Source organism: Sinohyriopsis cumingii, chromosome 6 (genome assembly GCF_028554795.1).
Source record: "Sinohyriopsis cumingii isolate HCF-2022 chromosome 6, ASM2855479v2, whole genome shotgun sequence".
Taxonomy (NCBI): domain Eukaryota; kingdom Metazoa; phylum Mollusca; class Bivalvia; order Unionida; family Unionidae; genus Sinohyriopsis; species Sinohyriopsis cumingii.
Genome location: NC_142966.1, coordinates 124,584,359 through 124,598,296, shown reverse-complemented (window position 1 = coordinate 124,598,296; position 13,938 = coordinate 124,584,359). Strand labels below are relative to the sequence as shown.

The 13,938-nt window shown below is 33.2% G+C and overlaps 1 protein-coding gene across 3 annotated transcripts in view; it reads right to left on the bottom strand.

The window, feature by feature from the left end:
* The window catches only part of LOC149797886 (uncharacterized), a 59,991-nt gene that overhangs the window by 11,067 nt on the left and 34,986 nt on the right, over positions 1-13,938 (bottom strand). For all 3 annotated transcript variants that reach the window (XM_089962918.1, XM_089962919.1, XM_089962920.1), the window contains 6 exons: positions 13,738-13,791; positions 11,683-11,825; positions 9,475-9,575; positions 8,101-8,178; positions 1,532-1,568; positions 308-504 (listed from right to left, as the gene is read on the bottom strand). In XM_089962918.1, coding sequence (XP_089819044.1) covers positions 308-504; positions 1,532-1,568; positions 8,101-8,178; positions 9,475-9,575; positions 11,683-11,825; positions 13,738-13,791 — 610 coding nt within the window. The remainder of the gene's footprint in view (positions 1-307; positions 505-1,531; positions 1,569-8,100; positions 8,179-9,474; positions 9,576-11,682; positions 11,826-13,737; positions 13,792-13,938) is intronic.

Below are 13,938 nucleotides of genomic sequence, written 5' to 3'. Positions count from 1 at the left end.
TTTACATGTCCACCATCTGCGGTGTTATCTGGGGAAGCTGAAGAACACTTGTGCTAGAAATTGTTGTAAAATCATAAGCAGGAGTAGGTACACTCCAAACTACACAAACCCAGATCTGCTGTCACATAATGTACAGGCAGATCTGGGTCTATGCAGTTTGTTTGGCATAATCAGAAGAACAAATAAAATAGACTCATATCTACCAGCTCATTATGTAATGGCAGATCAGGGTCTATGTTTGTTGCAGTTAGACTGGACTTGTAAGCAAGTATATATTATAGTGTTTTACAAAAACAACCAGTCTTGCCTGTAGATTGACAGCGGTATTTTCTAAATCAGTGAGAATGTGGTCTCGAGGGATTTCCTCCTGATGTCGAGTTTGGTCCATGATAATATAAGACTGGTTTTCCAGTTTTTCTAACACGGTTCCCCAGTAGTACCATCCATCATCGGACCAGCGTGCCAAGACTTCCTCTCTTTCCTCTAGTTCTCTTAGTACATGTACTGAATTAAAGGATAAAGAACTCATAAATAACTTGAACTAGCAAATGTGTTCTCAATTTTCTTTTCTTGTTTTGCAAATTTCTTTCTTTAATTACTCATGCTTACAAAAAGATAAAACAAATACTGACTTGATGATTTAAATTGGAGTGATACACAATTTTTTGTGTGCAGATTCCTTTTATGAAATATTTATCTACAATACTGATTGTTGTGAATACAATTTTACAAAGGTAGATCTTATAAATTCATGATTACCAAGATAGTTGTGGAGATCTCTCTGCATGATTAAAGTAACAGATTTTCCACAATAAAATATACTTAATTAAATGAAAGGTCTCTAGCAAATAGTATAATAGTGTAAATTTTGTACAGCATTTACTGTTTTGATCACACTTGTTCTACCATTTCTTACTAATTTATTTTATATTTACCAGTGTGTCATTATCATTTATGAATTTTTATTTTCAATGTAGCATATATACTCACTTGCAAGATGAATCCATCCATAATTTGTAATGAATATTCAATAGAACAAGCAGCACAGGCCCTGGTCTGCCAGTGCATTATGTGACAGTAGATCAGGGTCTATGTTGGTTGCAGTTGGACTTGACTTGTAAGTGAGTAGCCATGGTAATTTACTTCAAGTGTGGATATTACGCTTCTTTTACGGGTCAATGTTCCAAACTATGCATTTGACCATACATTAAAAACCATTAGCTACCTTCTCTAAAAACTCAATGATTTTTTTAAAGATGTAACTTCAATAGAAGCTTCTCTGCATTTTATTTGATACAGTTTGAATTATAAACCTGTTCTGTACTTGGTAATACCTTGCTAAAGGTAAAATAAATCTCCTAAAACTTGTGCACATGGTGTCAAAGGTCAGCCAGGGCAACACAGACAGTATTAATCATACATACTAGTCAAAAGTCATGATCAATGAAGAGTAAAAATCTAAACTGTATCATAAATTTTAATGACTCTGAAGGATATAGAATTTTTAGCGCTAAAAATCAGTTTTTCTTACCTTGCTTGTTATTGTCTAAACTGTCTGGTACATCAGGCTGAAAATGATGCAGCAAGAAAAATAAGTAACATTACTGCCGACTGTGGAAGACATCTTGAAATAAACCAATATTTAGAGGCCGCAAAATGTCAAACAAAATCCCACACAACAGTGTTTTAAATGTTTTTTGTTTTGTTTTTCTAAATGTGTGTGTGCATATGTATGATGGGATGATGTGAACTGGACCACATTCACAATTAAATCCAAACATTTATGAGGGCATTACTTAAAGATTGAATTGTTTCTTGAAATGCTAAAATGACAAGAAGAAGACAATAAGTAGATTAATCACATGAAATATCTTTGATGTCTAAATCTTTAAATTTAAAATAGGACTTACTCTGTTTCTATGACATTGCTACGATGCCACCTCCATGTGACTACATGCTATTGAAAAATGTATATCCTCATAGCTTATTATTTTCTGAAACTAAATTATTATTCTGACGTGTGATCATTCATTTAAATGAATGTTTGCTTGCTACTCTTTTTTTTAAAAAGAAATAAATCTTTTGTATAAATTTGTGAAATTGAAATACTGTGGGATTCTTAATGTTACTGTACTTAAAAACCCAACAATAAATTTACGAGAATTGTGTACAGACTGTAGAAAGTGTATCTTCTTTAACTTTTTTTCAAAATGAGCTTGCGAAGTGTAAGAACTGTGTGGCAGTGAATATCTTTTTGTGTCTATTTACTAAAGAGTTGGTGCACTGAAAGTATTGGACACAAACTGTACTGCAACACAATCACACCAGATGAGCTGAGTGGCCGCTTACGAAGTTTCTCAACTGAGGCCAAGCCAAAATTCTTATCCTCAGGGGTCACAAGAATGCCAGCTCATCAGGCACAGGAATATTATAAGAATTCCTTGAAAAATGTTCATGTAGCCATAAATGGGAATTTAAAGGACATTGGAAAAGAAATCGACATTGTCAAAGACAGACAAAGAATTCAAATAAGCTCATTCAATGTTAAATGCAATATCAAGAAATTTCACCAGAATAATTAGGGAAAATAAATTCCATATCTTCAAAGATATGACTGACTTTTCATGTGACTCCACCTTTAGCAACTGCACATTTCACATCACTTTAGAAAGTTGAAAGGGCCTTGGTATAGAGTTAATGCTGGTATAGAGTTAATGCTGGTAAAGAGTTAATGCTGTGATCATAATATCATTGCTGTATACAGCTTATTTCATTATTACCCCTTTATTTAGTAAAGGATTACATCATCTTGTTCATATTTCCATGTTCATTGATAAAAACAGTTAATATTAGTTTTGCTTCTAAATTTAAGTTGGCACACTCATTATATCAACTTTTATGCCTAAGGTCATGGTCATATGAAATAGAAGAAAAGAACTGACTAAAAGTTAAAAAGAATGTCTTTCTTTTTGTTTTTGAATAAAATAAAATATGCAGAAACCAAGGGCAGCCAATGAATAACATGTAAAGTATAAAGTTTCTCAATAAATGTAAATTTGACAGTCATCAACCAGTTGTTTTGGTTTGTACAGGTTAGGTATTCTGGGGCCACGTAAAGAAGTTAATGAAAGAAGACTATGTGCTACCAAAATTCAAATGTTGGGGCCCCAAGTTGCCGAGTGGTCTAAAGTGCTCTCTGTTATGGATCACTGCCATCTCACTTCTGTCTGCATGGGTTCGAGTCTTAGGTTTGGCAATGAGGGTATGTGAGAAAGCTTGCCAGTAGCTTCTCGTGGGTTGGTGGTTCTTTCCAGGGTTTTCCCATGTTCTTCCTCCACCATGTATTTTGGCCACAATGTATAGCCTATCTTGTGCTGAAAAATGGCATTAAACCCTACAACACACTAATACACTGATCTGATGATAGAGAGGAAGAAAATTGTAATTATAAAGATTAAATGATCATGGATGAGTATTTATCAAAGTGTTAATTTTACCTAATCCCTCACAAAGTAAAATAAGTCCAGACTAGGTTCATCAGTTGGCAAGCAGCCTGTACATTTCCTTCATGTTAGTTTGGTTAAGTAGTTTGGAACACATTGTACATGATTTTCCTGCATATAATGCACAGCCCAAGAATATTGATTCAGATCTACCAGTCACATAATGTGCACAAACATTTTGATCCATCCTAAATGATTTCAACCATACAGCTTACAGACCCCGATCTGCTGGTTAGTGATGTTACATATGGATTATGTGATTTAAAGGTGTGCATATATTTATTTTTGAAAGTAAATGATTGCCTTGGTAACCAAAATTGTAATTGCTTTTTTAAATTAAATTGAGCCCCATAAGTCAATGCATGAAGTCTTATATACATGTCACCCTTTGCATTGAGCCCTTTATGTGAAGATAAGATCTTTGAATTTTAAAAGATTTAGAGAAAGTAAATAAATAAAGAAGATGACACACACTAGTGTTAGGACCTATGCAGACCTCACAGGGATCATTCATACTAGTGTTAGGACCTATGCAGACCTTACAGGGATCGTACATACTAGTGTTAGGACCTATGCAGACCTTACAGGGATCATACATACTAGTGTTAGGACCTATGCAGCCCTTACAGGGATCATTTATACTAGCGTTAGGACCTATGCAGACCTTACAGGGATCATTTATACTAGTGTTAGGACCAATGCAGACCTTACAGGGATCATACATACTAGTGTTAGGACCTATGCAGCCCTTACAGGGATCATTTATACTAGCATTAGGACCTATGCAGACCTTACAGGGATCATACATACTAGTGTTAGGACCTATGCAGACCTTACAGGGATCATTTATACTAGCGTTAGGACCTATGCAGACCTAACAGGGATCATTTATACTAGCGTTAGAACCTATGCAGACCTAACAGGGATCATTTATACTAGTATTAGGACCTATGTAGACCTTACAGGGATCATACATACTAGTGTTAGGACCTATGCAGTCCTTACAGGGATCATTTATACTAGCGTTAGGACCTATGCAGACCTTACAGGGATCATTTATACTAGTGTTAGGACCTATGGAGACCTTACAGGGATCATACATACTAGTGTTAGGACCTATGCAGCCCTTACAGGGATCATTTATACTAGCGTTAGGACCTATGCAGACCTTACAGGGATCATTTATACTAGTGTTAGGACCTATGGAGACCTTACAGGGATCATACATACTAGTGTTAGGACCTATGCAGCCCTTACAGGGATCATTTATACTAGCATTAGGACCTATGCAGACCTTACAGGGATCATACCCTGTACGAAAACTTCCGCCCTGACTTTAACCAGATTCCAGGTGGAATTTTAAAGTGAATTTCACTTAAAGCCTAGATTCCACTTATTATAAATTTTAGGTGGGTTCAGGGCAGATTCAGGGCGGAATACAACCCGAAATATGCAAATTAGTCCGTCTATTACTAGGCGGAATTTGTTTATTCCGCCTACTAGACAGAATTAGTTTATTCTGCCTACTAGGTGGAATTTGTTTATTCCGTCTACTAGGTGGAATCTGTTTATTCTGCTCATTTAGCCTAGGTTCCCCTTATTATCACTTTTAGGCAGATTCAGGGTGGAATATAGCTCAAAATACGCAAATTACTGTTACTAGGCGGAATCTTTACTTCTGCCTAATTAGATGGAAATACCTGTAGAAACCCAATCCAATAATGAAAATGTCAAGGCGGATTTCAGATGGATTTTTTAAGCAATTTCTGCCTAAACCATAAAAAATATACTTCAGATTTCTATTAAACTGCCTAATGATTTTTAGGCATTATTGGGAATCAATGATAAATATTTACAGTAATTTTTAAAATGGATCATTTTATTTTGACAGACATTATCAAATAAGATTTAGGTTTATCTTGTCCTAAGCGGCAATGCCATTTTCTTTCTTGCATACGAAATCTAATCCAACATGGCATCACTTAAGTATTTTTCATTTCACTTTAAAGTTTGGTGAGATTTCACAAATATTTTGACCAAAACTTTTTTTGAAATTATGTTGAGGTCTCACTCAAATTTCTTTGAAATATGTGTGAGGTTTCACAAAAAAATTGACTAAAACTTTTGTAAGATTTCACTAAAATTTTGATCATTATATAGTATTTTACTGAAGTTTTTTTAGTGTTTCAGACATTTCAGCAGGTTTCAAAGAAAAAATGGATATGAATTAAACAGGACTTTATTAACCAAGGTGATATTTAAGTGTGCATGAAAACAATTATACTGATGTTGTAATTATATGACATCCAAGGCAAGAGAAATGGGAGTTAATAAAAATAATAATAATAATAATAATATATGACTTTATTTAGAGAAGATAATTCAATTAGTTACAGAACTAATCTACCTTGAGGCCTTCTGTGATGTACAACATATACTGTATATACAACATGATATGAAGTATCTGACACTAAATAATTAAGTGGTTTTAAAAATCCAAGTATCAAGTCTGGAACATATGCACAGGCATCTGTGAACACATAAACATATATAAAATATTAATCTGCATTGAAAATTCAGCCGTGAAAAGAATGCAAAATTACAGAAAAGCATCCATTTGAGACAATTTGATTATGAGAAGAAGAAAAGCTAGGAGCCTGCCTTATGTCACTTGTACTGTACACTGGATTTTTGATCGCACAAACTATGATGCTGTTGTGGTCTCTCGAATTAGTCCTTGTTCCATAAGCAGCCATGACAAACATTTATCATGATATAATTACTCTTATTTTACACTGAATTCCAACACACCAAGAATATTTTGATAATATACACAATAATGCCTCACGAGATTGAAAGTAGATTCTACTTTTCAGCCAAGAAAATTCCGCAAAGATATGACTATCTTTGATAGATATCCCACCAGTGATCTACACATTGTCCCTCTTTAAAGTTAATCAGTTTGGAGTTGTATAACTTCGAAATCATCCTGATTCCTGATTCAATTCCTTGTCTTATTTAGCACGTTAGCCGCTACTGTAAAGCTCTTTATGGCACAAAATGCTTGTCCTGCCGTTCAGTTTTCATACAGATTCATCAATTATGTTCCCATCAAATTTGTGTTCAGGGTATTTTCATTGCCGCACATTTTTCAGATGGTTATTCAATCTCTCGTCCCGCTCGAAAATTTGAATCTCCATGTTTAGCAAACATGCTCTTTCCCATCAGTTTCTGTTACGTGATGATTCATTGGTCAATTAAAATTTTTTGACCAATCAGAAAGCTTTATACAACGATCATCTGTTCAACAATAAACGGAACAAATACTTATTTGAAAGCTCATTGTGGAATGGGACCAGATGGAGCATTATTTAAAAAAAAGTTTCGGAGACGATATTAAAAAATGGGTCCATATCGACGAAATTCAGGTCAGGAGAAAAGCGAAATTATGTTTTAAAACGGAAAACAAGATGAAAACTTGTTCGAGGGCAGTTAAATCCAATTGAAGTTAAACAAAAATACAACAACAACAACAAATTTGAAAAAGAAATTTAACATGGAAAGCTGTGAAAAGAAGTTATAAATTGTGCCCAAAATAAACAATAAAATTACAGCTATCAGAAACAGGAAATATAAATGCTGCTGAAAATCATTCAAATTGTAAAAAGAAACAATAAATGTTATTATATCTTATTGATATTTTTATTGAACTGTCAGTCACAGATATTACAATCACAAAATATCACTATATTTTCAGTCATTTAACTTTACAGACACACAAAAGCCAAGTCCTAATTATGCCTTATTTAACTGATGTAAATGACTAAGTTCTTCATTCCGCCTAGATGTTGGTTAGAAAATAAACTAAGTCCAGATTCCTCCTTTCATATAATAGATGTCAGTGACTAAGTTCCTAATTCCACCTAGATGGTGGGTGGAAAATCAACTAAGTCCAAAATTATGCCTAAAAATGTATTTATAGCAGGAATTTGACAAAAGTCCATCTTAGAGTTACACGGACTCTAGATGGATTCATTTTTGATTTCTCAAATTTTCCATGTCCGCCTTTGTATTAACCAGATTTTTAACATTTTAGGCAGATTCCGCCTGGAGTCTGCTTAAGTTCCAGGTGGAATCCGTCTAATTATTTTGTACGGGACATACTAGCGTTAGGACCTATGCAGACCTTACAGGGAGCATACATAATAGTGTTAGGACCTATGCAGACCTTACAGGAATCATTTATACTAGCGTTAGGACCTAGGCAGACCTAACAGGGATCATTTATACTAGTGTTAGGACCTATGCAGACCTTACAGGGATCATACATACTAGTGTTAGGACCTATGCAGCCCTTACAGGGATCATTTATACTAGAGTTAGGACCTATGCAGCCCTTACAGGGATCATTTATACTAGCATTAGGACCTATGCAGACCTTACAGGGATCATACATACTAGCATTAGGACCTATGCAGACCTTACAGGGATCATACATACTAGTGTTAGGACCTATGCAGACCTTACAGGGATCATTTATACTAGCGTTAGGACCTATGCAGACCTTACAGGGATCATTCCTTCCATCCTTCTTTACCTGATTCTTGTGTAATTTCTTTTCCAACTTCATTCTCTGTCTCATCTTGTTGATTTTTCTTGCCTGCTTCAACAATTTCTATCAAGTTAAAAAAAATTTTAAAATTTTAATAAAAATTTAAAATGAAAAAACACATACTCAGATATTGAATGAAAAAAAAAAGATAATGAAATTTCTAGATATTAAATTTTAAAGAATAAACCTGTAAACTGTCTGTGACAGGTCAACATATATTTATCTCCACTCATTTCAAAGAAAAGGGGAACTATACCACACTAGCTGTCGTCCAAGCATGTATGCAAAATACCACTCCAGAACTCATCATCAATTATTTTACATAGGCTATCAAAACCAAGGGTATGACCTGTAGATGATCACAATGATATCAGAATTTTCATCTACACACAACTATATGTACTTAAGCAATTTTACTTATATCATGTGATTCATCAGGTAAGTCTATATATATATATGTGTGTGTGTGTGTGTGTGTGCAGAATATCCTATGTACATCTTTCCTATACTAAAACATATTTGAAAAGCAACATCATTTATATGACATTATTACTAGCATCTTTAATTCTTAATATTTCACAAAATTAATATTATCTCTAGTCATCTCTAAAGGTAACGTATATATTTTTATATGTCAAATCCAACTGCATCCTATACAGTCACTGATCTGCCATCACATAATGCATCGGCACATCTGCAGTGCGTTAGGAGTAATCAGTAGAACAAACAACACAGACCCTGATATGCTCATACATTATGCAATGGCAAATCAGGGTTTATGTTGTTTGCACTGTGATTTGACTTACAGGTGAATATATATGGTATAATATTAAAAACATTTGTTAATCAGTGAAAACTCAATTGATATTAGTGAATATTCTTGTAGCAGCAACCAAAGAAAACATACATGTATTTTGTAGGGTTTTAAATGAATCTTTGATTTTTCCTCATTCAAACTAACAAATGAAACACATTTAATTTGTTTTATGTTTTGCTCATCAAGTCATGCAAAACATACAAATTATTCCCCTAACTCAAAAAAAATTTTTGTTGTATGCCACTGAATCTACTGGAATGATAAAACACTTATAGCTACTCAAATTATAAAACATTAATATATATTGGAATTATAAAACATTTCTAATTTATAACAATTTCTTTTTGTAAATATGCATGTATGTTGTTGGATTCATTCACAAATAAATGAACTCATGATCAACTGGTATAATTGACTGTGTGCATCTGCAAACATCGTTTTACAATAATTATAAAATTGTTCGTGACACCTTGCAAATTCATAGAAATATAAATCTGATGCAAAATAAACAAGACTGACAATATGAAAAGTACCATACATACATTTTTTTGTTTCTCTTGCTGAAACTGTTGTTTTTGTAGTTGTTTTTCTAAGTCAGATAGCTTTCTCTGTTTATCGTCATCAGGATCAGTGATATATATATCTAGGAAATAAAGAAAACAGTTTAGAAAATTTGAAAAATTCTGCTTTATAAATAGCATATAATAGTTTATACGTCCAACAGGAAAGATGTAGATAGGATATTCTGTACACATACACACACACACACATGTTATGGTGTTATGGGTCTTAAAATTTGCAATTGTAAAACAAGTGAATAAAAACACTGACCTTCTAGATATGTCTATTTGTTGTTTTTTGCTCTATATTAAAATACATTTCCAGTTTAAATCAGATGACTGATGAAAACAATCAATAAACAGACACCCTGTAGATTCCAGATCATGCAAGGAGTTACTCTGATATTGCAGTAATACAAAAGAATATATATTTATGATGGTATGTATTTGCCCTAATGTTTGGAACTTGATGTACATGATGTACAAAATGTAAATCAGCTTGAAAAAAATGGATGCTACTTCCATGGCACTCATTCTGCCACCTGTGCCATCCAAAAGAAACTTATCAAATAGAATGAATGAAATGCATCTGTAACCACCCGTGTCAGGGGGAGTAGCACTGGTACTATCACTGACAAGACCACCAATATCAGCATGAAACTGACCTCAGACTCACAGTTTAAACAACTCCCGGTGTTCCAATGAAAACTAATAAACTGTGCACAATAAAGTTTTATAGTCAACACTTATCAATTCTGAAAGTCACCAGAAAACAACAACTGTCCATACTTCACATTTTGACTCTTATTTGCTGTCATAGATTCGATCTCTTGGTTCTTGACAAATATGGTAATCGTGTGATCTATTACTCTTGCATTACATCAATGGACATTATCAGATGAGAAATTGGTTAAAGGATTTGTTAGTTAAAGAGATTTTAAGAAGTTATAGATTCTATTTGAGAACATGGAATATGGCTATTATTTGGATACAGTGATGTTCATTGATGTATTTTTAAAACTGTGTACTCATCAGCAATCCAGATGTTGTTCTGAAATCAAATGGTGATGCAGAGCATATAACTTATGGTCATGTAGAGGTTATAAGATAAGTATATATAAGATAAGTATATATAAGATAAGTACATATAAGTACATATAAGATAAGTACATATAAGATAAGTATATATAAGATAAGTACATATAAGATATGTACATATAAGATAAGTATATATAAGTTCAGTATACATAAGTTAAGTATAATATAACATAAGTACATATAAGTATATATAAGTACATATAAGATAAATATATATAAGTACATATAAGATAAGTACATATAAGATAAGTATATACAAGATAAGTATATATAAGTATATATAAGATAAGTATATATAAGTACACATAAGATAAGTATATATAAGATAAGTACATATAAGATAAGTATATATAAGTACATATAAGATAAGTATATATAAGTACATATAAGATAAGTACATATAAGATAAGTATATATAAGTACATATAAGATAAGTATATATAAGATAAGTATATATAAGTACATATAAGATAAGTATATATAAGATACGTATATATAAGATAAGTATATATAAGATAAGTACATATAAGTAGATATAAGATAAGTACATATAAGTTAATATACAATATAATTATATATAAGATAAGTATATATAACATAAGTACATGATAGGTAGTACTATGCAGAAAAAATGCTGAAAAATCTGAATACCACGATAACACAGAACTCATGATATCATAGAAATCTACTATATGTGGTCATTCAAAAGTTACTGATTAGATTAAGAGGTCATGATGCTAGTGGAGAAAAAAAATTGTTGGACAAAGGTGAAAATGAAGCTCCCCCATACCTTCTGACAATAATGTCTTATACAACATCTGGTTTTGATTCACCAAGTCCTTCAAAGATATAAATCTGAAATGAAGTCTGTGATAGGGTGGATTGTGACAGACAATTGTAACACTGTTGTAAATGGCATGTGGCGGTAACTAAGGAAAAACTGAATTGAAAATTAGGTCACATAAATTTATCTAACATTTTTGAGAAGTACATCTACTTGCTTCTGGAATTACAAATTTGTGTCATTTGTTTTTATCTTAATGCAGTATAAATGATCATCGTGAACTGTTCCAAATAAGACAGCATGGTTACCAGGCCGAGTCACTACTTCCTTGACAATATCCCTGATTCTGTCCTCATCCAACGGCTGCAAGACTGGTGTTGGGGATGGAGAAATGTCTACTCGCTGATCCAATCTTGCTGTGGCACCATTTCTGTCAGATGCGGGCTCATCTCTGGTTTGAAAAAAAAGCACTGTGAATTTTAATTCTTGAAATATCCATACATTCTGCTTATCAATAGAAATTTTATGTTAAAATCAAATGTGCTAAATGTGAGGCCCTAGTGGGCATGACATCTCTCACCTGGCTGACATTTGCCTAATAGACCAATGCAAGAGCAGTGTCCAATAAAACTGGGTTTATAATCATTTCTATAGAAATTTCTTCCAATGCTATTATGTATATGTTATGAAAACAAGTGTTTCAAGGCTTCCCTAGTTTTGAGACATTTTCATCCTCATTTCATACTGCCCAATACAGCAAGATTTGCCCAATCCTAAAAAGACACACTAATCACTACTTTCTGACAAAGCTGGTCAAATTCTTTCAATCACTTTATGAGGCAATGCTGTATGAATATTTTTCTAATATTAGAAACCTTGCAATATTTTCATGGTGGATTGGTATCATTTGTAAAAAAAAATGTAAAGCCCTACATGCCATGGTACAATCTGTGAAATATGATCCAATTCTGTGCAGTGATTTTTGAGATGTAAATTTTCAGGTTTTTTTTGTAACAGTAGTCAAATTTGATGGCAGATAGGCATCACTGGTATGAATCTGAATGCCCTTGACCTTGATATCAAATTTGGTTCATATGCACGCTGAGTGTTTTTTTTGAGATGGGGTCATTTAAAGTTTGCTCTAATTTTACAAACAGTAGCCAAGTACAATGGCAAAGCATATTAATTTATAAATATTTTTAAGCACTTCATGATAAGATGCTTTCTGGTCAAATTCTGAGTTTGACAAGTTGTTACAAGTTGCTTTTTAGTTTTTTTTTGTAGTTTTAGTAATGGTGGCCATATTTGATGGTGGACTCGCATGAATGGTATACATTTGAGAGACTGACATGAGGATATTATCTTTGAAAATTTGACTGAATTCTGTCAATCAGTTTCAGAGATGATGAAAATATTGATGGATGATGCACAGACATGAGGTATGAATGACCACACCATAAATGCACTTGACCTGACGCCCACTGTTGACCTAACAACTAATTCTGGATATGGCAACCAGCCTAGCCTTGGAACCTTGTAGTCACTATTTCTTCAGAATGGATGATTAATTATGACAGGTGGTTTTCCTGGAAATTTTTGTACCCATTACAGCGTAAGTATCCTCATGGGACTCTTGTTTCTGATTAAAATGTCAGAATGACATTGATGTACATTGAATTTGCCCTATCCTAAATCTTGTCTTTTGATACACATACATATGAACTAAGATCCATCTCAAACAACACGTTATATTTACCTAAACCAAATTCAGAGTTTTATAAGAAGAGTTTTGCTTTTTCTGGAGCCAAACTATGGAATTCCATGCCACCTTATATAAAGTCAGCTGACATATGCCAAGCTTTCAAGAGGCTTCTTAGTCAATATCTACAGAAACTATCACTCATATTATTTTGTTTAATTCAGTACTACTGCTTTTTACAACATTGTTATCATTTACTCACCTATAATGTTTTACGCATGTTCACTAGAACTATTAATATGAATCCTGTATGTACCCATCCTTGAAGCCTTGTACAAATTTTATTGTAGCAGTAGATCAATTGACTAGATTTTAACCGCAGACACCTCATCTTATAAAAATTATGCATTATGTATATATCTGTACAAATGTCATTGTGGAAGGCCTCATGGAAGATTAATCAGTTGACCAAATGAGCTTCTTCTTTAACTAAACTCATTATTATTATTGTTATTATTATTGTTGTTGTTGTTGTTGTTGTTGTTGTTGCTTCAAAGCCTTTTTTCAGTCATTGAGCATCCTCTTGTTTACATTCATATAAACTGCGATGGCGGTCCATGTTTACAAATCGGAAAGATAATCCATGCACTTGACCTAAATTTACCTCTTTTCTCTATCAGAACTGTAACTAGATACTGATTTTGATCCTGAAGGTGACCTGCAAAAAAGCAACAGAGGATTAACTGTTGCATACAAAATTAATCCCAAAAACTGTAAAATCTTCTTTACACCTTTATGCAGTAAAAGGTTCCATATTTATGTCTGCTGACTGAAAGCTTTTAATTTGACTCTTGAACATTTAACT